Below are 23,930 nucleotides of genomic sequence, written 5' to 3' on the forward strand. Positions count from 1 at the left end.
ACTAGTGAGGAACTGAGACTTGCCAACAACCATGTGATGTGAGTGAGCCGGAGAAGTGGATTCTCCATCGTCCTTTAAGCCCTGTGATTGCCATTCTGGCTGACAGCTTGACTGCAACCAGAAAAACTCAACTAAACTACTCCTGGATTCCTGACCCTCAGAAACTGTGCGGGATAGTGAGTTGTGTTTTAACCTGCCAGTTTTGGGGTGAATTTGTTACATAGGCAAAGAGCACCTATAAATAAAGCAAAAAAATTTTTTTCCAAACCCACACACACGCACACACCCATATCCCACATTCAAAACCACATTGGCATGTTGATATGTGTGGGTTTGAAACTGCCAGGTGGTGTTTTGGGGGCCTCCAAGGAGCTCCAGTTCATGTCTCAGTGCAGAATGACTTCAGTGAGAGGCAAAGTGGTAGATACAAGTGGTTTATTGGAATAGGATGCTTGTGAGGTTTACAGTTGGGCAAGTGAGATGGTATCATGTCCTAAGAACTTAGTGGGCTACAGTTTTATAATCAAAGAAAAAGTAGGAGGGGGAAAAGATCACCTTTTTCTTCATTATTATTATTATTTTAAAATTATTTTATTTATTTATTTTTGCCTGTGCTGGGTCTTCGTTGCTTCCCACGGTCTTTTCCCTAGTGGTGGCGAGTGGGGGCTGCCCTTTGTTGTGGTGTGAGGGCTTCTCATTGCAGAGGCTTGCTGCTGCGGAGCCTGGGCTCTAGACACACGGCTCAGTAGTTGAGGCACGTGTGCCCTGTGTGGGTCCTGGACCATATGGGCTTCCCACAGCCGTGGCGCGTGGGCTTAGTTGCTCTACAGCGTATGAGATCTTCCTGGGCCAGTGATCAAACCCGTATCCCCTGAATTGGCAGGCAGATTCTTAACCACTGGACCATCAGGGAAGTCCCTTCCACATTCGTGAGTGCACATCATGCTTCCCTCATCAGCTCCTTTCTGTCAGGTGGGGGCGTTTTCAGTCCTGGTCAAGCCAGGACTGTCTTGGCACCATGGAAAAATCATTTCAGGTCTCAGAACAATGAGGGTCTTTCACTTTGAAATGTCACCTTTCCATAAATTACTGTGTTTTATATGTGCAGAGACTTTGCCCTAGGGATCATTAATTTAATGAGCTCACTGGACAGAATGTGGATCTCATGCCACCAGTGTTCTGTTGTTTGGGGGCATGTTTCATGCTTCTGTTGCTAATCAAGCTTGCTTAGCTTTGTGCTTAAGCAAACCTGCTTTATTGAGTGATCAGTAACTTACAAGGGTCTCCCATACTTTTTTCTTTACTTACAATCCTCTAATAGGATTAACTGCTTAACTACTTTGTCCGTTTACTCTGTCCCTTTCAGGTTGGGCTTGACCAAAGGCTTGGTTATGCTAAAAGCCTATTTTTCTGAGGGTGTGTGTGTGACCCTTAATGTTAATATCTGGAAGTCTAAAAAATCTGTTCAGTTTCTTTCCAGAAAAGTCTTGCATTTTGCTTTCTGAAGGTTTCAGCCTGGCTGCTTTATTCTGAGTTGGCCGGTAGGGGGGTACCTTAATTAAGTAGGCAGTTTCACCTGTCCGTCTTTACTTCCTCTGCTTTGCCTTTTGTCCGTTAATTCAGAGATGCTTCTGTTTGGTTTCTTGAGGGAATAAACTGGTAATTTATCTCTATTTTAGGAATCGTAGGTTGTAATGGTGAGATGGTAGTAGTCCATTCCCTTACTTGTGGCCCCGTGTCTTATGTATATCTTCTGAGGTTAGTGTTTCTGCAGATGGACTAGGCTTGCTTATCATAAGCAGCTTCTTTCAGTTCTAATTGAGATTTTTGTTTATTTAGCACTGCTGAGTTCCTCACCTGTTTTCTTTTTTCTGAAAATTTGTGGAAACCTTTTGACCAGTACTGCTTAGTTACTTCTTTTATATTATTTTTGATCCCGTAGATGTTTGCTTTTTTTTTCTTTTTTGTACCTTTGTCATCATTTTAACAGTCTTAGATGGAAGAGTAGATAATCTTTCTGCCATATATAAGTGGAAGTTCCAGGGGTATGACTGTGTATATTTCACTGTTATTGTATGTACTATAGCAGGACATATATAATCACAGGAATTTTGAGACAAACTGGACTTTGGAGATAATTTAAATCTCTTTATTCATTTTACAGCAAAGGAACAATCTCAGTGAAGTGACAGCTTTTGCTGTTGATGATAGTTAGCAGTGCAAGCCTGAGATGGAATCTGTGTGTCCTGACCCTGTTTATTTCTTTTTCTACCATGCCACACTCACTACCTTTATTTTTTAACTGGATTATTAAATTATCGGTAATTTAAACCTGTTGTATAAACTGAGAATTAACAACTACATACAGATTTGGGGGATTCAAAATGAGTAAGCCTGGTTTCTTTGTCAGAGCAATCTCTGGATTAATAAAAATGAATTTCTTATTTTCTTTTAGTTCAAATCTTTTCTTGATTGCTGATCTTATCTTTTGCTTTAACTATGTAGCAGTTTGTATAATTTATGTGATGATCTCAACTTACAGTTTGTCAAACAAGTGGTGGTTTTAATGAGAGGTTTTTTCCCTTTAATTTACGATTTCCTTTGACTTTCTTGACTCATTACTGTCTTCTGCCTTCTCATTTCTTGAGAGGAAGCTCAATATTTTTTCTGTTGTATGGGTTTATAATTAAATACCTATAGCATATGCCTCACATCAGGATTTCTAAACATTGCTGGGGAGAGAGACAATTAAGAAAAGTATCTTAGTAAATTTTTTCTGTATGTGCTAAGCTCTTGGTGCAAAGGAATTGCACTTTTCTTACATGACTCTTAGCACGGTGCTGGATATATGTTAGGCACCTTGGTAGATAGCATCTGACTGAAAAATATTTTATGAAAGGCCTTTTTTAAAGTGGAGTTTTGTGTTCAGTGTTGAAAGCTAATGAGGGAATTGGTATTTTCTTCACATATATTTCTGTGAAGATACATTTTTCATGTGCTGTGTTTGTCAAGTTTTTCAGCGCAGTTTTTTAAAGAACAAGAACCATCATATTCCAATGGTCTCTGCGTTTGGGGCTGGTGTACACAAAGGGTTGAATCTAAAGAAGGGCCATAGAGAATCCATCTGAAAAACGTTTAAGGGTAAGGAGAAAAGAATATAATTATTTTTGACAATTATTTGACCATGAAGCATTTATACAATGTATATTAGGTACATCTTTTATATAAGTTTGGTCCTCGTGACAACTTCATGAGGTAGTTATCCTCATAAAAAATAACAGAGCTTAAGACATTTGTTCATGACCAAAAAATGTATCAGGCATTGGGCAGTAATTTGAAATACATGCTTGTTTTAATTGTAAACTTGTATTCTATATTTTCTGCTATCTTACTCTGAAAGTATTAATTTGAAATTGAAAAACTCAATTATACATCTAGATTTTTGTAGTGTAAATAAGTATATATGTAAAGGCTCATAGAGTTAATGAAATTCTGTTTTCATTTAATTATAGATACAGTGTAGATGAGAAAGATGTGTGTTATTTGCTCTAAACATTGTTCACGTTCAGTTTTAATTAGTTTATCAGTATATTAATAATTTCTTTGTATTGTAAAGTAATTAGCCTCCAATTAAAAGAAATAAATTAATTTTTTAAAAAGCAAAAAAATAAAAAAAGAAACAACAACAAAAACAGAAGGACTCTAGAATTCTCTTTTTGGCTGAGCTTTGAAAACAGTGAAGTTATGTGTTGGGAGGATGGTATGTTGCCTCCAATTGACCTGTTTCCAGAATAGAGCAAGTATTGCCATGATTTGGAAACATCAACTAGATAATTATTTGATATTCAAAAATTAAATTTCTTCTAGAGTTTCTGTTCTTTACTTGAAGATTATAAAGCTGGTATTCCCTTGAATAAGAAAAAGTTAGGATCTTTAACTAAAAGAGAAGCAAAATTAGGTTAGTTTGTTTTGATGTAATTATTTGATGTAAATATTATAACTGAAATTAAGTAGGAACACTTGTTATAGGAAGTAGACTATTGAAAATAATCTTTCCCAGCATCTTGAAGAGACACAGTGGGTGTGAGGAGGGGAGGAAATACGGAACATATAAATACTTCCAGATGAATATTGGTGTAATTATGGAGAGTAAAGGAAAAGGAATGTGTTAATAGGGATGGAAAACAGAGGGAAGGAGTTTGTAAGACAGATTTGCCTTAATTTTCCCTGACACCAGATAAATATCCACAGAAGTAAGAGAAATGAGAGAATTAATGAAATGGTAATTGGAAATAAAAATCATCATTTGTAATGAAAATACTCAGTTTTAAAAAGGGAAGCTAGAGTAGTTCAGGAAATATGTTTCTCTCATGGATATAAATTCTTAATAATGATATGAACCTTAGGTAAATCTTGATTAATGTAAACAAAAATGAAAGGTATTACATAATGTTTGCTGTAAAAGTACTAAGAGTAATTATAGTTGGTCATAAATTTCAGTACTGATTATTTAGTGTCAGCAATTTATAGGTGAATCATTGTGTAAGGTATGATGAATTACTTCAATAAATGAGTGTATAGTAGTTTAAAGGTGAAACATTTGGAGTGTCAAGTAGGACTGTATATAAGGTTAAAAGCTATCATTGTTTTGTTTGAAAGTAATTGTGAGATGCTCTGACATTTTTGTAGTTAAATCTATATATAACTATTTTGCAATATTTTCTTCTGCAAGTCGTATCATTATGCTTTGTATATTTAGGTCTTTAATTGATCCTAAATTGATTTTTGTATATAATGTGAAGTAAGGATCTGGTTTTTAAAAAGTTTTCCTTATAGGGAATCGGTTATTATATTACTGTATCGTGAATAGTCTACCTTTACCCACTGATCTGCAATGCGAATTTTAAAATTTATCTGTAGTTTGGTTTCTAGCTTCTCAATGTTTTTTCTTTCTGTCCTTGAGCTTATGTAGCCCTGTAGTTGTTTTGCTGGTAAAGCTTTATACTGAGTCTTTTTTTTTTTTTAATTTATTTCTTTTTGGCTGTGCTGGGTCTTCATTGCTGCATTCGGGCTTTCTATAGTTGCAGCGAATGGGGGCTACTCTTCAGCTGTGGTCTGCAGGCTTCTCACTGCGGTGGCTTCTCTTGGTGCAGAGCGTGGGAGCTCATGGGCTTCATCAGTTCTGATGCGTGACCTCAGTAGTTGCAGCTCAGAGACTTAGTTACTCTGTGGCATGTAGAATATTCCTGGACCAGGTATCAAACCTGTGTCCCCGCCATTGACAGGCAGATTCTTAACCGCTTGACCACCAGGGAAATCCATTAACTTTTTTAGATTATTGCTGGTATTTGGAAATGCCGCTGAATTTTGAATATTTCCGTTAGCTCAGTTATCTTTGCTTTTCGTTAAAAGAAAGGTGATCTTGGCCATTTTGATTAAAAAAAAAAAAGAATTCTATATTCTTAGAATTTGAAACAAACTGATATATGATTCTGAATCTTTATATTACTTCATATTAAGTAGCTGATTTTGAGTTGCTCTGGGGCTTCTTCAAATAAGACCTAAAATATGGATGCTAAATGAACACAGACTCATTTATGAAGACCTCATTTTGCCCCAGATATTATAAGATGGTATTCCTTGTGGTTTCTCTGATATTTAGACCTGATTTTGAATATTGAGGAAAATGGTACTCTTAAGACTTAACCTAAGCATAGATTTATTTTTAGCAGCTCATTTGAGCTCAGTACATATTTTTTTGAGCATCTACTTCGTGGTCAGCTTTTTGCCAAATAAATTTCTTTCCTTTAAGCAGCTAGTAGCATAATTGAGGAGACAAATGAAGAAAGAAATCAATTCATTACTGTGGCGTTATAGAATTTGGTTAAGTATAAGGTAAGGTAAGGTGGCACAGTGGTAAAGAGTCTGCCTGCCAGTGCAGGAGAGAGAGAGATGCAAGTTTGATCCCTGGGTCAGGAAGATCTCCTGGAGTAGGAAATAGCAACGTGCTCCAGCATTCTAGCCTGGAAAATTCCGTGGACAGAGGAACTTGGTGGTCTGTAGTCCGTGGGGTTGCAAAGAGTTGAACATGACTGAGTGACAGAGCACAGAGGCACAAGGTAATCTTAATGTATTGGTTAAAGTTGTGCTCTGGAACAACTTGTAGTTGTGTGACAATCTGTGGAAGCTCAGTTTCCCTGTAAATAAAATAGGAATACTATATCTGTTGTCGTTATTCAGTTGCCCAGTTGTGTCCAATTCTTGGCGACCCCATGGACTGCAGCATGCCAGGCCTCCCTGTCCCTTACCATTTCCTGAAGTTTGCCCAAGTTCATGTCCATTGCATCGGTGCTGCCATCCAGCCATCTCATCCTCTGATGTCCTCTTTTCCTTCTGCCCTCACTCTTTCCTAGCATCAGGGACTTTTCCAGTGAGTTGGCTGCTCACATCAGATGACCAAAATACTGGAGCTTCAGCTTCAGCATCAGTCCTTCCAGTGAATTATTGGACGTAGTACTCCAATGAGTATTCAGGGTTGATTTCCCTTAAGTTTGACTTGTTTGATCTCCTTGCTGTCCAAGGGACTTTGAGAAATCTTTTCCAACACCACATTTTGAAGGCATCAATTCTTTGGCATCCTGCCTTCTTTACGGTCCAACTCTCACACCATGTGTGACCACTGGGAAGACCATATAGCCCTGACTGTACGGACCTTTGTCAGCTGAGTAATGTCACTGCTTTTCAGTACATGGGTTATGTTAGGCTGATGTAAACGTAATTGTGGTTTTGAACTGTGAATTTTAAATCATTATAACTAGGCTCAGACATATCTTTATTAATCAAAATAGGAACCATTACAATCAACACACTTTTGTTAATGAGAGATAAGCTTGTTTATTCCTGTAGTGTAAATGATTGACATTGATCTCTTTGGCAACTTCTCAAGTAGTTGTAAGAGGATCAGCTTCCACGATCCTCTCAACTGGTCCTTGTCAGCTTCCAGTGTCCAGCCACTATGCTACTCACCTTCAGCGCTTTTTGAACCACCACGTGCTCTGTGTTGGTTAGCAGTTCCTGGGCCAAAAAGTGTTGTTGATGTTGGGAGTTGTCTCTGCTGCTTTTATGACCCATTTTGAACTTGAATAAGAAAATTGCTCAAATTTGCTTTTTGTCTAACATCATTTCCCTAATCTAAAATAAATGTAAATTAAACAGTAAGACAGAAAGTGAAGAGGAACTGAAGAGCCTCTTGATGAAAGTGAAAGTCGAGAGTGAAAAAGTTGGCTTAAAGCTCAACATTCAGAAAACTAAAATCATGGCCTCTGGTCCCATCACTTCATGGCAGATAGATGGGGAAACAGTGGAAACAGTGTCAGACTTTATTTTTCTGGACTCCAAAATCACTGCAGATGGTGACTGCAGCCATGAAATTAAAAGATGCTTACTCCTTGGAAGGAAAGTTATGACCAACCTAGATTCAAAAGCAGAGGCATTACTTTGCCAACAAAGGTCCATCTAGTCAAGGCTATGGTTTTTCTAGTGGTCATGTATGGATGTGAGAGTTGGACTATGAAGAAAGCTGAGTGCTGAAGAATTGATGCTTTTGAACTGTGGTATTGGAGAAGACTCTTGAGAGTCCCTTGGACTGCAAGGAGATCCAACCAGTCCATTCTGAAGGAGATAGGTCCTGGGTGTTCTTTGGAAAGAATGATGCTAAAGCTGAAACTCCAGTACTTTGGCCACCTCATGCGAAGAGTTGACTCATTGGAAAAGACTGATTCTGGGAGGGATTGGGGGCAGGAGGAGAAGGGGACGACCGAGGATGAGATGGCTGGATGGCATCACTGACTCGATGGACGTGAGTCTGAGTGAACTCTGGGAGTTGGTGATGGACAGGGAGGCCTGGTGTGCTGTGATTCATGGGGTTGCAAAGAGTTGGACACAACTGAGTGACTGAACTGAACTGAATAAGTCACTTCCCAAAAAACAACATGAAATGAGAAATATGCATTAAAATGATGTATAACATAACCATATTAAGATATATTCCAGTATCAAACGACAGAGTTCTGCAGTGCAAAACCAATTATTTTTGCACCAGCCTAATAGCAGGAATATTATAATATGAAGATTGAACAAGATAATTTATGTATTTTCCAAATGCTAGCTGATATTATTGGCTGCTGAGGAGCTTGGAATGTGTCTCATGTCTCTGTTACAGACAGTGGAGACAACTTCAGGGAGTTAATAAGCAAGGGGATGACATGGTCAGATTCATGTGTAGAATTCTGTAAATCACTGTGTCTACAGTAGATCAGGGGGTGTGAGGGGATAAATTAGAGGAGGCTGTAGTATAGACGTATTGAGAGATGGTGACCTAATCATTATAGTTAGAAAGTGGTCAGGAGAAAATTCAATAATACAGTGTTATAAAGGTAAGATTTGATTGATTTAATGAAAAGAGCAAAGGAGTCAGGAATGATGTTCCAATGTTTAGTTTTGGTGAATGACTAGATGTTGTTATTTATAACTGAATTAGGGAGTATGGGAGGAAGGACATGTTAGAGGTGATGAAGAGATTGGGTTCAGGTTTGTTCATGGATGACATAAATATGTGTTATCTAGATGGGCATATTTAGGAGCGTCTGTGATTTATGTGTCTGGTTGATAGAGGATTCACAGTGGGAGAGACATATAATAAATAAAGGTTATATTTAATTGTACTTTGGCCTAATGCCACTCGATAAATGTTACCTGTTATTACCATTATCATCCTCATTATCACCACCAATACCACCATCATTATATAGGCAGTGTTAATTTTTCTTTGATAACCTCCAAAAACTAGTTTAATACTGCTCAGAAGGCCTAAGTCCCGTGAGAGAGGCACAGCCAGAGCCTGCATGCTATGTCGCTTTAGTCGCCTCCCACTCTTGGTGACCCTGTGGACTGTATAGCCCACCAGGCTCCTCTGTCCATGGCATTTCCCAGGCAAGAATACTGGAGTGGATTGCCATCTCCTTCTCCTATAGGTAGTGTTTAAAGCAACTAATAGATAAGCCTTTCTAGAGGAAAGACATGAAATAAAAAGAGAAGTAGGGTGGAGGATAAAGCATTTAATGGGTGGGTAGATGAATTACAGAGGAGATGGTGAGCTTTTATTGGGAGAACTAAGACCAGGTCTTACAAAGAATGGTGAGCTTGTATGACAGAGTAGTGAATAGTATCAGATGTAACAGGTTGGCGATATAAAACCTAGAGGGAGTCCACTGAATTTGGCAGTACAATATGAATGGTGACCTCAGCTAAGTAAATCACAGTGGAATGATAGAGAGGGACAGAAGCCAGATTAAAATGTACTTAGAAGTATATTGAAAGTGTGATACAAAATTGGCTAGCTTTGTTGAAGTGGTTCAAGAGCCATGTGGTGACATCTTACAAGTACCAAATATTAAAAATTTCCTTTAATGAAAATATCTAGCTAGTTGTTATGAATAATTATCAGTGATGTTTATTATTTTTCCTCCTGTTTTTCTCTAGCTGATTTTTATTTATTTATTTTTAAAATAAATTTATTTTAATTGGAGACTAAGTACTTTAGAGTACTGTAGTGGCTTTTGCCATCCATTGACATGAATCAGCCATGGGTGTACATGTGTTCCACATCCTGGATCCTCTTCCCACAGGCCTCCTCATCCCATCCCTCAGGGTCATCCCAGTGTACCATCCCTAAAGCACCCTCTTTCATGCATTGAATGTGGACTGGTGATCCATTTCACATATGATAATACACATGTTTCAATGCTGTTCTCTCAAATCATCCCACCCTCGCCCTCTCCCACAGAGTCCAAAAGTCTGTTCTTTACATCTGTGTCTCTTTTGCTATCTTGCATATAGGGTAATCGTTACCATCTTTCTAAATTCCGTATATATGCGTTAATATACTATATTGGTGTTTTTCTTTCTGACTTACTTCATTCTGTATAATAGGCTCCAGTTTCATTCACCTTATTAGAACTGATTCGTATGCATTCTTTTTAACAGCTGTGTAATACTTCATTGTGTATGTGTACCACAGCTTTCTTATCTATTCGTCTGCTGATGGACATCTAGGTTGCTTCCATGTCCTGGCTATTATAAACAGTGCTGCGATGAACATTGGGGTACACATGTCTGTTTCAATTCTGATTTCCTCGGTGTGTATGCCCAGCAGTGGGATTGCTGGGTCATATGGCAGTTCTATTTGCAGCTTTTTAAGGAGAATACCAGAGCACCTGACCTGCCTCTTGAGAAATCTGTATGCTGGCCAGGAAGCAACAGTTAGAAATGGACATGGAACAACAGGCTGGTTCCAAATAGGAAAAGGAGTACGTCAAGGCTGTATATTATCACCCTGCTTATTTAACTTCTATGCAGAGTACATCATGAGAAACGCTGGGCTGGAAGAAGCACAAGCTGGAATCAAGATTGCCGGGAGAAATATCAGTCACCTCAGATACGCAGATAACGCCACCCTTATGGCAGAGAGTGAAGAGGAACTAAAAAACCTCTTGATGAAAGTGGAAGAGGAGAGTGAAAAAGTTGGCTTAAAGCTCAACATTCAGAAAACAAAGATCATGGCATCTGGTCCCATCACTTCATGGGAAATAGATGGGGAAACAGTGTCAGACTTTATTTTTTGGGCTCCAAAATCACTGTAGATGGTGATTGCAGCCATGAAATTAAAAGACACTTACTCCTTGAAAGAAAAGTTATGACCAACCTAGATAGCATATTCAAAAGCAGAGACATTACTTTGCCAACTAAGGTCCATCTAGTCAAGGCTATGGTTTTTCCAGTAGTCACGTATGGATGTGAGAGTTGGACTGTGAAGAAAGCTGAGCGCCGAAGAATTGATGCTTTTGAACTGTGGTGTTGGAGAAGACTCTTGAGAGTCCCTTGGACTGCAAGGAGATCCAACCAGTCCATTCTGAAGGAGATCAGCCCTGGGATTTCTTTGGAGGGAATGATGCTGAAGCGGAAACTCCAGTACTTTGGCCACCTCATGTGAAGAGTTGACTCATTGGAAAAGACTGATTCTGGGAGGGATTGGAGGCAGGAGGAGAAGGGGACGACAGAGGATGAGATGGCTGGATGGCATCACTGACTGGATGGACGTGAGTCTGAGTGAACTCCAGGATTTGGTGATGGTCAGGGAGGCCTGGTGTGCTGTGATTCATGGGGTCGAAAAAAGTCGGACACAACTGAGCGACTGAATTGAACTGAACTGAAGGACTCTCCACACTGTTCTGCATAGTGGCTGTACTAGTGTGCATTCCCACCAACAGTGTAAGAGGGGTCGCTTTTCTCTGCACCCTCTCCAGCATTTATTGTTTGTAGACTTTTTGATAGTAGGCTTTCTGACTGGTGTGAGATGGTACCTCATTGTGGTTTTGATTTGCATTTCTCTGATGAGTGATGTTGAACATCTTTTCATGTGTTTGTTAGCCATCCGTTTGTCTTCTTTGGAGAAATATCTGTTTAGTTCTTTGGCCCATTTTTTGATTGGGTTGTTTAATTTTCTGGAATTGACCTGAAGGAGCTGCTTGTATATATTTGAGATTAATTATCTGTCAGTTGCTTCGTTTGCTATTATTTCCTCCCATTCTGAAGGCTGTCTTTTCACCTTGCTTATAGTTTCCTTTGTTGTGCAAAAGCTTTTAAGTTTAATTGGGTCCCATTTGTTTACTTTTGCTTTTATTTCCATTACTCTGGGAGGTGGGTCATAGAGGATCCTGCTGTGATTTATGTCAGAGAGTGTTTTGCCTATGTTTTTCTCTAGGAGTTTTATAGTTTCTGGTCTTACATTTAGATCTTGAATCCATTTTGAGTTTATTTTTGTGTATGGTGTTAAAAAGTGTTCTAGTTTCATTCTTTTACAAGTGATTGACCAGTTTCCCCAGCACCACTTGTTAAAGAGATTGTCTTTTTTCCATTGTATATTCGTGCCTCCTTTGTCAAAGATAAGGTGTCCATAGGTGTGTGGATTTTCCTCTGGGCTTTCTATTTTGTTCCATTGATCTATATTTCTGTCTTTGTGCCAGTACCATACTGTCTTGATGACTGTAGCTTTGTAGTATAGTCTGAAGTCAGGCAGATTGATTCCTCCAGTTCCATTCTTCTTTCTCAAGATTGCTTTGGCTATTCGAGGTTTTTTGTATTTCCATACAAATTGTGAAATTATTTGTTCCAGTTTTAGATAGGGATTGCATTGAATCTGTAGATTGCTTTGGGTAGTATACTCATTTTCACTATATTGATTCTTCCGATCCATGAACATGGTATATTTCTCCATCTATTAGTGTTATCTTTAATTTCTTTCATCAGTGTTTTATAGTTTTCTATATATAGGTCTGTTGTTTCTTTAGATAGATTTGTTCCTAAGTATTTTATTCTTTTCATTGCAATGGTGAATGGAATTGTTTCCTTAATTTCTCTTTCTGTTCTCTCATTGTTAGTGGAAAGGAATGCAAGGGATTTCTGTGTCTTAATTTTATATCCTGAAACTTTATTATATTCATTGATTAGCTCTAGTGATTTTCTGGTGGTCTTTAGGGTTTTCTATGTGGAGGATCATGTCATCTGTGGACAGTGAAGAGTTTTACTTCTTCTTTTCCAATCTGGATTCCCTTTTCTTCTCTGATTGCTGTGGCTAAAACTTCCAGAACTATGTTAAATAGTAGTGGTGAGAGTGGGCACCCTTGTCTTGTTCCTGACTTGAGGAGAAATGCTTTCTGTTTTTCACCGTTGAGGATGTTTGCTGTGGGTTTATCATATATGGCTTTTATTATGTTGAGGCATATTCCTTCTGTGCCTGCTTTCTGGAGGGTTTTTTTTTTTTTATCATAAATGGATGTTGAATTTTGTCAAAGGCTTTCTCTGCATCTATTGAGATAATCATATGGTTTTTATCTTTCAATTTGTTAATGTGGTGTATCACATTGATTGATTTGCGAATGTTGAAGAATCCTTGCATCGCTGGGATAAAGCCCACTTGGTCATGATGTATGATTTTATTAATATGTTGTTGGATTCTGTTTGCTAGGGTTTTGTTAAGGATTTTTGCATCTATGTTCATCAGTGATATGGGCCTGTAGTTTTCTTTTTTGGTGGCATCTTTGTCTGGTTTTAGTATTAGGGTGATGGTGGCCTCATAGAATGAGTTTGGAAGTTTAACTTCCTCTACAGTTTTCTGGAAGAGTTTGAGTAGGATAAGTGTTAGCCCCTTTCTAAATTTTTGGTAGAATTCATCTAGCTGAATTTTAATACTCATCTAGTTTTCTAATGAGAATTTAAAATAGTATTTTCATAAACCTTGTAACTTTGCTATTATTTGCATTCTAACCCCATGGTTTACTCTTAATTTCCTTCTCTAGAAGCCTCTTAAATTTCAGCCTTAGTGATTAGTAGATTAACACTTTTGATCTCCTTTTTCTTCCTTTCTAGTATGGGTTTTTTTGGTATTTTTTACAATATATAGTTGATTTACAATATTATGTTAATTACTGCAGTACAACAAAGTTATTCAATAGTACATATATATTCATTGTTTTTTTTTAAAATAATCTTTCCATTATGGTTTCTCATAGGATATTGAATATAGTTCTCTGTGCTTTTAACATTTCTTTTTTTTTTTTTCCCATAGTGCACACCTTGGTGGAGATCTTAGTGCCCCAACTAGAGATTGAACCCAAACCCCAGGCAGTGAGAACCAGGGAATTCCCTTAATATGTTTTAATCGAACTTTATTTTTCAATTGCAAGAACCATTTAAACATGTTAAGTTTAAAATCTTGCTCTATCCACACTATCTGATTGATTCTGTCAACTTTATAGAAATTTGCAGGATACCATTAAGGTTCTTTGGTTTATACGGTAATATTTGTAGATTTCTAGAATTTTACTTGTTTGATTCTCAAGAGGGCAATCTTAGTTGCAAATATTTATGGACTATTTATTATCATCCTCCTTTATAGCAAGTCTTAGCTTGGCATTAACTATCTGACATTGGTAGGGCATTTCATTTATGACTGAGCTGTTTTTGGGCTTAACAATCTGTCCAAAGACCTTTCTGAGCCTTAAGTTCTAAGTTATGCTAATCTTCAGGGAAATAACATATTTGAATGAATAATGTTTGTTTCAGTCTCGTACAGAAGACTCAGACTTTGTGGGGACTAGAGGCAAGAGAGAGAGGGCCCTTGCCTGTGTCCTCTTCTGCTTCCTCATCTCCTGATGACTGGAGTGTATGTCTTTTCCTTCTGGTAAATTCAGGTAGAAAACATGTTGAGAAATACCATGGTACACTTTTGCTGTCTCTGGCTTTTTTAGGAACTATGTTCATGTTTGAATCTAAGAAATGATATGAAAGCAGAACATCTGTTTAATCATGTCTTTAGGAAACAAAACTCAAGTGAAAAATAGTTTATGCGTTGTATTATTCTGGAGGAGACAGAGTAGAAAGTTGAAGTATAGCTCTCTACTTTCTACTTCTTACTAAGTTGAATTTTCCCTTTCAAGTTTATTAATTTAAAACATTGAATATTCAGAGAATAAGTTAAATGTAATAAGAGATTAAAAAAATCTGTATATCTTTTGTTCTGCCAACAGAAGTTAGGTTGGCAGAATAGGATCCACTAAATGAAAAAGAGAAGTGCATTTAATTTAGTCCCACATTTAAACAGACATTTTAAAAGCAAATATTAACATTAAATGTTTCATTGAGAAGGAGCTCCATTTTATTAGTAAGGATTGTGGACCTGATGGCATATTTACTTTTACATTTATAATTGTAATTTATATCTTGCCTTCCAAAATGAATTTGAGGCAGTGTTTTAAGTATATAACTGTGTCCTCAAACCTAGAAGTTTGGCTTGCTCTTGGCAGTAGGTCAGGTTCTTAAGAAGAAGGGTACAAGAATCAAGGAAGAAATAAGGAAGATGAAACTGACTAAACCAGCAAAGACAAAGAAGAATAAAAGGTTATTGAGATCTAATGGAAAGTTACCTAGCTTGGGGCAGGGGAAAATCATATCACAGAAAGAAATACTAAGGAGAGACTGAACATTTTAAAGTTTGGGATTAGAGAAGTAATCTGCCAGTAGAATAGTTTAAAATGGATCTTGCATTTTGATATTAATTTCTCATTTAAATGCTTTCTTCTCTGTAGTAACCCTCTGTATTTTTTCAGTCTTTTAACTTTATTGAGGCTTTCAGTGGATAATCAAAGGTGGTGAATGCTACATTGTACTTAAAAATATGTGGGTTCTTTTTAAATATCTTTGATTTTTAACATAATTCCTCAGTGATAACAGAATAGACTGCATTAGACCATGCAATTTTTGTACCTTATTTTATGTCCCTGGGTATGTTCCAGGGTCTCCTGATTTATAGTCTGTGGAAACTAGAATTTTTATCGTACTGTTGTGTGAAAATTATGTGAATCTTAATGATTTTGGCTTGGTTCATAGTACTTTTCAGATTTACTTATCCTTCTACTTTTCTGTGTATTCATTCTGTTAGTTTTTGAGAGTTAGATACTGAAACTCCAACTAAAAATCTTAATTTATCGACTTAAAAAAATTATTGTAATATATAGTGGAACTACATGTAACTTTGTTCTACACTTTCCAAGTCTCCTAGATGTGTTATCATACTTTCATAATTTAAAAAATAAAAAAAAGAAAGAAAAATAATGGATCTTGCAAATTTATTGTTGAGGACCTGAAGATGTATGCGAATCTGCAAAGTAGAATGTCTTTTGAGTGATTTGATCACAGTTAAGCTGTCCTTGCCTTCTTCTTGCCTATAATATGGATCTTTTTTATGGGTTACTTTCACTATTCCCTTTAAATTCTTACCCTGAGACTTTAAAAGTTGTTGTTCAGTCGATAAGTTGTGTCTGACTCCATGGATTGCAGCGTGCTAGGCCTCTCTGTCTTTCACTATCTCCTGGAGTTTGCTCAGATTCATATCCATTGTGTCAATGATGCCATCTAACCATCTCTTTCTCTGTCTCCACTTTTTCCTCCTGCCCTCAATCTTTCTCAGCATCAGGGTCTTTTCCAGTGAGTTGGTTCTTTGCATCAAGTGTCTGAAGTATTGGAGCTTCAGTTTCAGCATCCGTCCTTCCAATGAATATTCAGGGTTGATTTCCTTTAGGATTGAGTGATTGGATCTTGCTATCCAAGGGACTCTCAAGAGTGTTCTCCAGCACCACAATTCTTTAAACGGAGGAAAGGTTTTTTATGAGGAAGGAGCACAGAAGAGATAAAATAGGAGAAGAAGAGAAAGTTGGGCAACAGATAAAAGTTGTTCTTTTTTTTGACTCTTACAAAAGAGACAGTACTCCCTCTTCTACATTGTACTTAACTTTATTGTAATATCAATACTTATGACTCTATGAGTGGTTATTTTTATTCTGATTTGTCTACTGAATTGTGAGATCCCTAAGAGCAAGACAGGCTTCCCTGGTAGCTCAGAGGGTAAAGAATCTGCCTGCAATGCAGGAGACCTGGGTTTGATGCCTTGGTTGGGAAGATCCCCTGGAGAAGGGAATGGCAACCCACTCCAGTATTCTTGCCTGGAAAATCCCATGGACAGAGGTGCCTGGTGGACTATAGTCCATAGGGTCACAAAGAGTTGGACACGACTGAGCGATTAGCACACTCATAAGGGCAACACATGTTTGTTATTTCTCTTTCACTATCTAGAGAAGGAACGTAAGGGAATTCCCTGGTGGTGTAACGGTTGGGACTCCCTACTTCCATTTCAGGGGACACAGCTTCAATCCCTGGTCAGCAAACTAAGATCCTACTGGCCTCGTGGTATGCCCCCCTGACAAAAGGAGCTAATATTAAAGGTGTTTAATGCTGTGCTACAGCATTGTTAAGCACGCAATACATGTTAAAAAAAAAGGAAAGTTATATCGAATGAGTTGCTATTTTATATATATCAAGCACTTTGCTAAGAGAGAGATATCATCAAATCCACTGGTTTCAAACTTTTTAACTTCCATGAAAATGTTTTGATAAGTAAGTACTTCCTCACTCATTTAAGTATTTATGATTTTTATATTTTAATGTTAAGTAAAACTGGTAAATGATTATTTTACTGGAGTCTAAATACCATAGTGGTTTGATACCTACCATTTGTTATATATTTATGAAAAGATACAAACAACTTCTTTCTTAACATTAAAAAATTTATATTTCTTTTTCTGTTTAAATTTGTGTTTCTATTATACTTTTCCCACCAGGTTTCATCCTTTTGTGATATATTTTTTATGCATGGATTATGTTTTGCATATAGTATATTATGTGTACATTATGAAGGCAATGTATTTTTATGCAAGCAAGGCTTTCTTGCATATTGATCACCCTGTCGTATGTCTTTGAACAACTATATGTATGAAGTCAAGTTTAAAATATTTTTTCTAGTTATTTTAATTAGCATACAATTAGTAAAACAATGTAAATGTACTAAATGTTAAATCATTATTAAACAAGAAAATAAGAAGTTTTTGGAAATGCATCTTTTAATGAGATGGATGGAGCTGATCTTTAATTTTTTTCAATTAATTGAACCTTTTATGGATAAATAATACTCAGTGCTACAGTAAGACAATGTTCAGCATTAGTTTTATTTCCCCCTTTTTTTTTCTTTTAGAGATCTAAGTTTTGAGTACTCTGTATTATTAATTGAATGGTAATGGACAGTTTTGTTTCAGAAATTTTTACTCAATTATTTGAACTTTTCTAACATCAAATGATTTATCATCAGAATTATTTTTATTTATCTATCCGCTGATAATTTGATTAAGACCTTTTTCAGTTTTGTTGGAAGCAAAGAATAGAAATTGCCTGACTTTGCCAAGTCTTTAAAGACTTGGAATTCTGGGAAGTATACCAAAAAGGCTCTATTAAAGCTTCTTAATATAGTTCTATTAAGTAGTAATTATACGTTGGTGTTTTATTCATAGGCATTGTTCAGACAGTATTGAGAAAAGCTAAATCTTATTAACTTCAATATACCTATGTCAAAAGAATATTTCTTTGATAAGATGTTTTTATCAGGTGACTTAAACACGTTTTAACCAAAACCATTTATTCAGTTTAAAGCCACTGTCTATCTTGAAACCTTTTTTGGCAAAACTGTTCTTTCATTGTCACACCAATGAGATTTACTTTCATGATGTAAGAAGTCTGACTTCATTTTTTCAATTCAAATAAATTGATTTGATTCATGTTCCTGTAACAACCATCTTTGATACTTAATGTAGATAAATGTAAGGCAAGAAGACTTGTTCAATGTTGCTTAGAAGAAATAAATTGACTTTGTCTTTCTTGTTCCTTTTTAGAAACTCTCTTAGCTTTGCTTCACAGAACTCTCCTTGAAAAGGAATGTATTCTCTGATAATGAACATGGGCTAGAAATGATGAACTTTTAAAATGAAAATTGTAATCAACTTCTGAATATATCTGAAAATAGAACATTCTATCCCAGTTCCTCATTTTAAATTTCTGTCTTCATTCTTTACTGTAATAGTGTATAAAACAGGACGCCATAAAGCCAGTTTGTAGTACTTTAAGAAGACTTTGAAGACAAAGTATTATGAATCATTCCTTGTTTAATACTGCAGAGATTTTTATACTTAGGCATTGCAGTATGGTTACATTCACGATGGAAAAGATGTGTGCCATTCTTTTTATAAAGTGAATAAAAGCACTTGTGGAAGGGGAGGCAAGAAAGGAGAATTAGATGACCTCTCTGCTGTCAGACAATTTGTTTTAGGAAAAGGATGAGTACAAATGGAAATGGAAGACCTGTCCTTTGTTGTTTGCCTATTTCTGTGACCTTTAGTAGTATGAACTATATGATATTGGAATATCCCTATTCTTATATTTACGATAGCCTCTATTTTATAGTCAGGGAAACTTATGGTTGAAAGAATTGCCTATGGTCACTAAGCTAGTTAATGGTTTAGTTAAGAACTCTAAAGCTTATTTTTCCTCCTGTGTTACATTACCTAGTACATAGTCCGATATATAATAAATGTTTACTGTTTATTGCTTTTTTCCCTCTTTTGGCCGTACAACATGGCATATGGGATTTTAGTTCCCAGACCAGAGTAGGAACCCACACCCTTCTGCTTTGGAAGCGTGGAGTCTTAACCACTGGATCACCAGGGAAGTCCCTACTGTATATTTAATGAAAGAATAACTTTGTATTGTTTTGTGAACTGTTAAATCTTAACCTTGGAGTAGTTTCTTGAATTTTGTACTGCTGGATAAATACAACATTATAGATAAGTCACTACAGAAGAATATTGAAGATACCTCACATTTTTAAAGCATGGTCAAGTTCATTTCCCTTTCGTTACTGAGGTGGTGTTGGTGGAAGTGTCTAATAGAGCATCAAAGAACTCAGACATATTTTTAATGTTTTATCAATTAAGATAGAGACCTGTTATCAGTGTAGTAGTGTTTATTTGCTTGGGGTCAACTGGTGTATGTAGAGACTACAGTCAGATGTCCATGAGGCAAACGTATATGTTTATTTGACCAGCATATTTTTGTTTCTGTGTTACAGGTATTCTCTTAAACCTAATGACCAGATTTTGGCTGAAGAGAAACATAAGGAACTGTAAGTGCATTAAACCCTAGGCTATACATAATTTAGAGTCTGTGGATTAGATGTGTAAACAATCTGATTTTTAAAATTCCATGAGGTTTTAAAAATCTAAAGATATAACCAGTAGTATGTTCTTAATCCTAGTAGGATTAGGACAAGTTATACTACATAAGGTTAACAAAGTTGTTACCACATGCACATTAAAATATGTTTTAATAGTATTGTATCCCATCATCTTGTGAGTCCCTTGGACTGCAAGGAGATCCAACCAGTCCATCCTAAAGGAGACCAGTCCTGGGTGTTCATAGGAAGGGCTGATGCTGAGGCTGAAACTCCAATACTTCGGCCACCTCATGCGAAGAGTTGACTCATTGGAAAAGACCCTGATGCTGGGAGGAATTGGGGGCAGGAGGAGAAGGGGACGACAGAGGATGAAATGGCTGGATGGCATCACCAACTCGATGGACATGAGTTTGGGTAAACTCTGGGAATTGGTGATGGACAGAGAGGCGTGGCATGCTGCGATTCATGGGGTCGCAAAGAGTCAGACACGACTGAGCAGCTGGACTGAATTGAACTGATCCCATCATCTGGACTAAGGGCATATTGGGAAATAAGTTGTTTTGTTTCCTTTCCCCAGATAAAGTAGTAAATTGTCTTTGTTAATTTTGGCTCTTGCTGAGTTGACTTCCACCCTGTGCTTAAGGTGGAGACATGATTTTGTCACCTTATGAAAAAGTAAATGCTTAAGCTTGTTTAGCACAAGGGTAAAAAAACATTTTAAAATTGTAGATGTGAATATAACTTTGTTTCTTTAAAAATTTTTAGTATTCATAGGATTCTCTTTTTCAGGTAGAGTAACTGTATACATGATTTTGGAATATCTCTGTTGCTGTTTTTCTGCCCTATGGTAGTGTCTAAAAAAATTACTGCGTTACAGGAACTGTGAGGTTTTTAGCTAAAAATTACAGACTTGGTAGTTTTAAAAATTCAGCTCTTGTTTTTCAGTATTATAGGATTGTTCCAGGAGGGAAGCTAAAAAAAAATGTTTATGCTTCTCTTTTCTAGTAGTCTACCATTTTTTCTCCATCATGCAATAAGAAAGTTCTGATAACATTAATTATTATGCAAATATTTAATATCAACTAATAATGTAGAACTAAGAGTTTGAGGCTTACTATACCTTTAGGTTGGACTTAACATTGTTAGTATTATTATTATATGTTTTTAGAATTGAAGTATAGTTGACTTACAGTGTTGTGCAGACCATACTTATTCTCAGTGATAGTTAAGGTTCTATCCTGTTTAAAATACATTGGTGAATTTGTTTACAGACATCCTTGGTTGTTTCCTTAATGTTTGACATCTAATTCAAGTCCCTTGCTGTTTAGTTTAAATGAAATCTTCATTTGTACTCATGTGTATGGAGAATAACTTTCTGTAGATCAAGTACTTTTCAAGACTCTTATTTTCGTCCCAAGGTTAAGTAGTGATTTTTCTGAGTACTTGTAACTGCTTAAAAAAAACTCTGTCCTGGATCTTTTCCACATTATTTTCTTCCTTTTCTCTTATTGAAGAGATTGCAGAAAGTGTTAATCATCAAATGGTGTGCAGGGAAAGGATTTCTTTAAGAGTTCTTACAATTGATATATCCCATTATTATGTTAGCCTTTCATCATGTTAATCATAAAATGATAGGCTCAATGTGTAGGGAAAGGATTTCTTTAAGAGTTCTTATAGTTGGTATATCCCATTGTTAATATTAGCCTTTTACCAGTGTTTTTATATTTGTTATGTCTTCATTTAATTATAATCTCTGAGTGAGTTCTCAAATTTATTGTCAAGGAGTTTTATATAATTTTTTCTTTACAACCAGAAATTGTGAATGAGGGTACATGATTGTAACTGTACCATTGGTTGATTGCTTGTTATTTATAGGTCTTATAGCGGAGCTTTTTCGGTTTGGGAATTAGGTAGTCAACCTAGAAGTTCTTTGGGGCTTTTCTGGTAGCTCAACTAGTAAAGTATTCTGCCTGCAATGCAGGAGACCCTGGTTCGATTTCTGGTTGGGAAGATCCCCTGGAGAAGGGATAAGCTACCCTCTCTAGTACTATGACCAATATTAAAAATAGCAGAAAACTTACATAGTGTAAATATTTTCATATTATTTAATATGTAACCCATACTAATGTCATTCATTTACAATTTCTTTAGCCGTCTATGATATAGTTGACCCTCAAGGATAGACTGATGTTTTTCTTTGACTTTATTATGAAAAATGTACAGTATATATTTAACCATATACTCACCACCTAGATTTTATCATTGACATTTTACTCTGCTTACTTTTTTACCTGTCCATTCTTTTGTCCATCCATGACTTCATCTGCTTTTTGAATGCATCTCAAAAGTAAATTGCAGACATCAGTATGTTTCCCCATAAGTATTTCAACATGCATACCATCACCTAGAGTTCAGTCTTTTAAAGTTTTTTGTATTTACATGTAAAAATTTTCATACATTGAAACACACAAATCTTCAGTGTACGTTTGCTGAGTTTTGACAGATACATGAATGTTTGTAACCCAGTTCTCTATCAAGATCCAGAACAGTATCATCACCCCTGAAAATTCTTCCCTTCTTCTTTGTAGTCACTCTCTGCTCCTAACCTCTGAGAGGAACCATTATTATGATTCTTTTTCAATCATAGATTAAGGTTTTCCTGTTCTGAAATTTCTTACTAATGGAATCATATGTCAGTTCTGGTTTTATATAGTGCTTCTTTTACTCAGTATAATGTTTTTAGATTCTTTCATGTTGTATGAATTAATTCTTTTTATTGCATATTAACATTCCATGGTTTATCTGTTCTCTTATTGGTGGACAGCTAGGCTGTTTCCTTTCATTTTGGCTGCTATGAGTAAAGTTGCTGTTAATATTTTTGTACAAGTCTTTTGGTGAAGATGTTTTCATTTCTCATGGAAAATTACTCAGGGGTAGATTTGCTGCTGAGTCACTAGGATATAGGGTGCCATCATATTTGGTTCTGTAAGGAACGACAAGATTTTCTTCGGAAGCAGGACTGTTTTACATCCCTAACGGCGATATGTGAGAGTTCTAGTTGCTCTACATCCTCATCAACATTAGGTGTTCGATGGTCTTGCTAATTTTAGGTATTCTGGTGGGTATGTAGTTGCATTTCATTGTGGTTTAATTTTCATTTCCATGGTGACAATTGATATTGAGCATTTTTTCATTTGCTAATTGGCCATATGTATTTTCTTCGGTGAAGAACCTGTAAAATCTTTTGCTGATGATAGACATTGGATTGTTTTTGTCTTTTCGTTGCTGAGTTGTTGAAATTCTGTATATATTCTGGGTACCAGTCTATGTCAGCAGTCCCAGGCATACCTTTTTCCCTTAATAGTTTCTTTTGATAAGCAAGTTTTAAATTTTTATAAAGTCTGATTTATCAGTTTTTGCCTTTATGATTATTGCTTTCTATGTTTATCTAAAAAACTTTTACCTGCCCTGAATTTATGAAGATCCTCTTATATTGTGATTTGAGCTTTTTTTGTTTAGGTCTGTGATCTATTATGCATTAATATTTGTCTGTGATGTGAAGTAGATGTTGAGGTTCATTTTTCTTTACTTGGATGGATATCTAGTTGCTTCAGCACCATTTGCTGAACAGACTTTACTTGTCCACTGAATTGCTTTGATGCCCTTGCTGAAAATCAAATAACCTTAGAAATATGGATTTATTCTGTTCTGTTGATTTACTTGTCACTCTATGCCAGTAGCACAGCATAGTAAATATTGAAGTCAGTCACTGTAAGTCCTTCGACTTTGTTCTTTTATGAGATTACTTTGAATATACCAGATCCTTTACAGTGCCTTTTATTTTAGCATCAGCTTCTCAGTTTCCTCACAGAGACCTTTTGGGATCAGCATGGGGATGTTGAATCTATTTCAGAGAGAAGCGACATCTTAACAGTGCTTAGTTCTCTAATTACTTTCGGCAGTGCGTTGTAGCTCTCAGTGTAGCAGTTTTGCTTGACTAGGCTACATGAATTTTAATACCACCTGTTAATGACTGAATTTAGAAACAAAAAATTGAGGGTTTCACATTATATTTTCACCTTGAATGTGTTAAATTTGGATAGATGATTTTTTCTTCTCACAATGGAAAATCTTCTGTATTTGTGTTCTTCTTGTAGATTATTTCTCTTTGAATATATTATATAATAATTATTTTTATAAG

At 36.3% G+C, this 23,930-nt stretch overlaps 1 protein-coding gene across 2 annotated transcripts in view; it reads left to right on the plus strand.

The window, feature by feature from the left end:
• Nucleotides 1-23,930, plus strand: part of ADK (adenosine kinase) — a 543,033-nt gene that overhangs the window by 53,626 nt on the left and 465,477 nt on the right. For both annotated transcript variants that reach the window (XM_069572166.1, XM_069572167.1), the window contains exon 3: nucleotides 19,625-19,678. In XM_069572166.1, the coding sequence (XP_069428267.1) occupies nucleotides 19,625-19,678 (54 nt within the window). The remainder of the gene's footprint in view (nucleotides 1-19,624; nucleotides 19,679-23,930) is intronic.

The sequence above is a fragment of the Ovis canadensis genome, chromosome 25 (genome assembly GCF_042477335.2).
Source record: "Ovis canadensis isolate MfBH-ARS-UI-01 breed Bighorn chromosome 25, ARS-UI_OviCan_v2, whole genome shotgun sequence".
Classification (NCBI taxonomy): domain Eukaryota; kingdom Metazoa; phylum Chordata; class Mammalia; order Artiodactyla; family Bovidae; genus Ovis; species Ovis canadensis.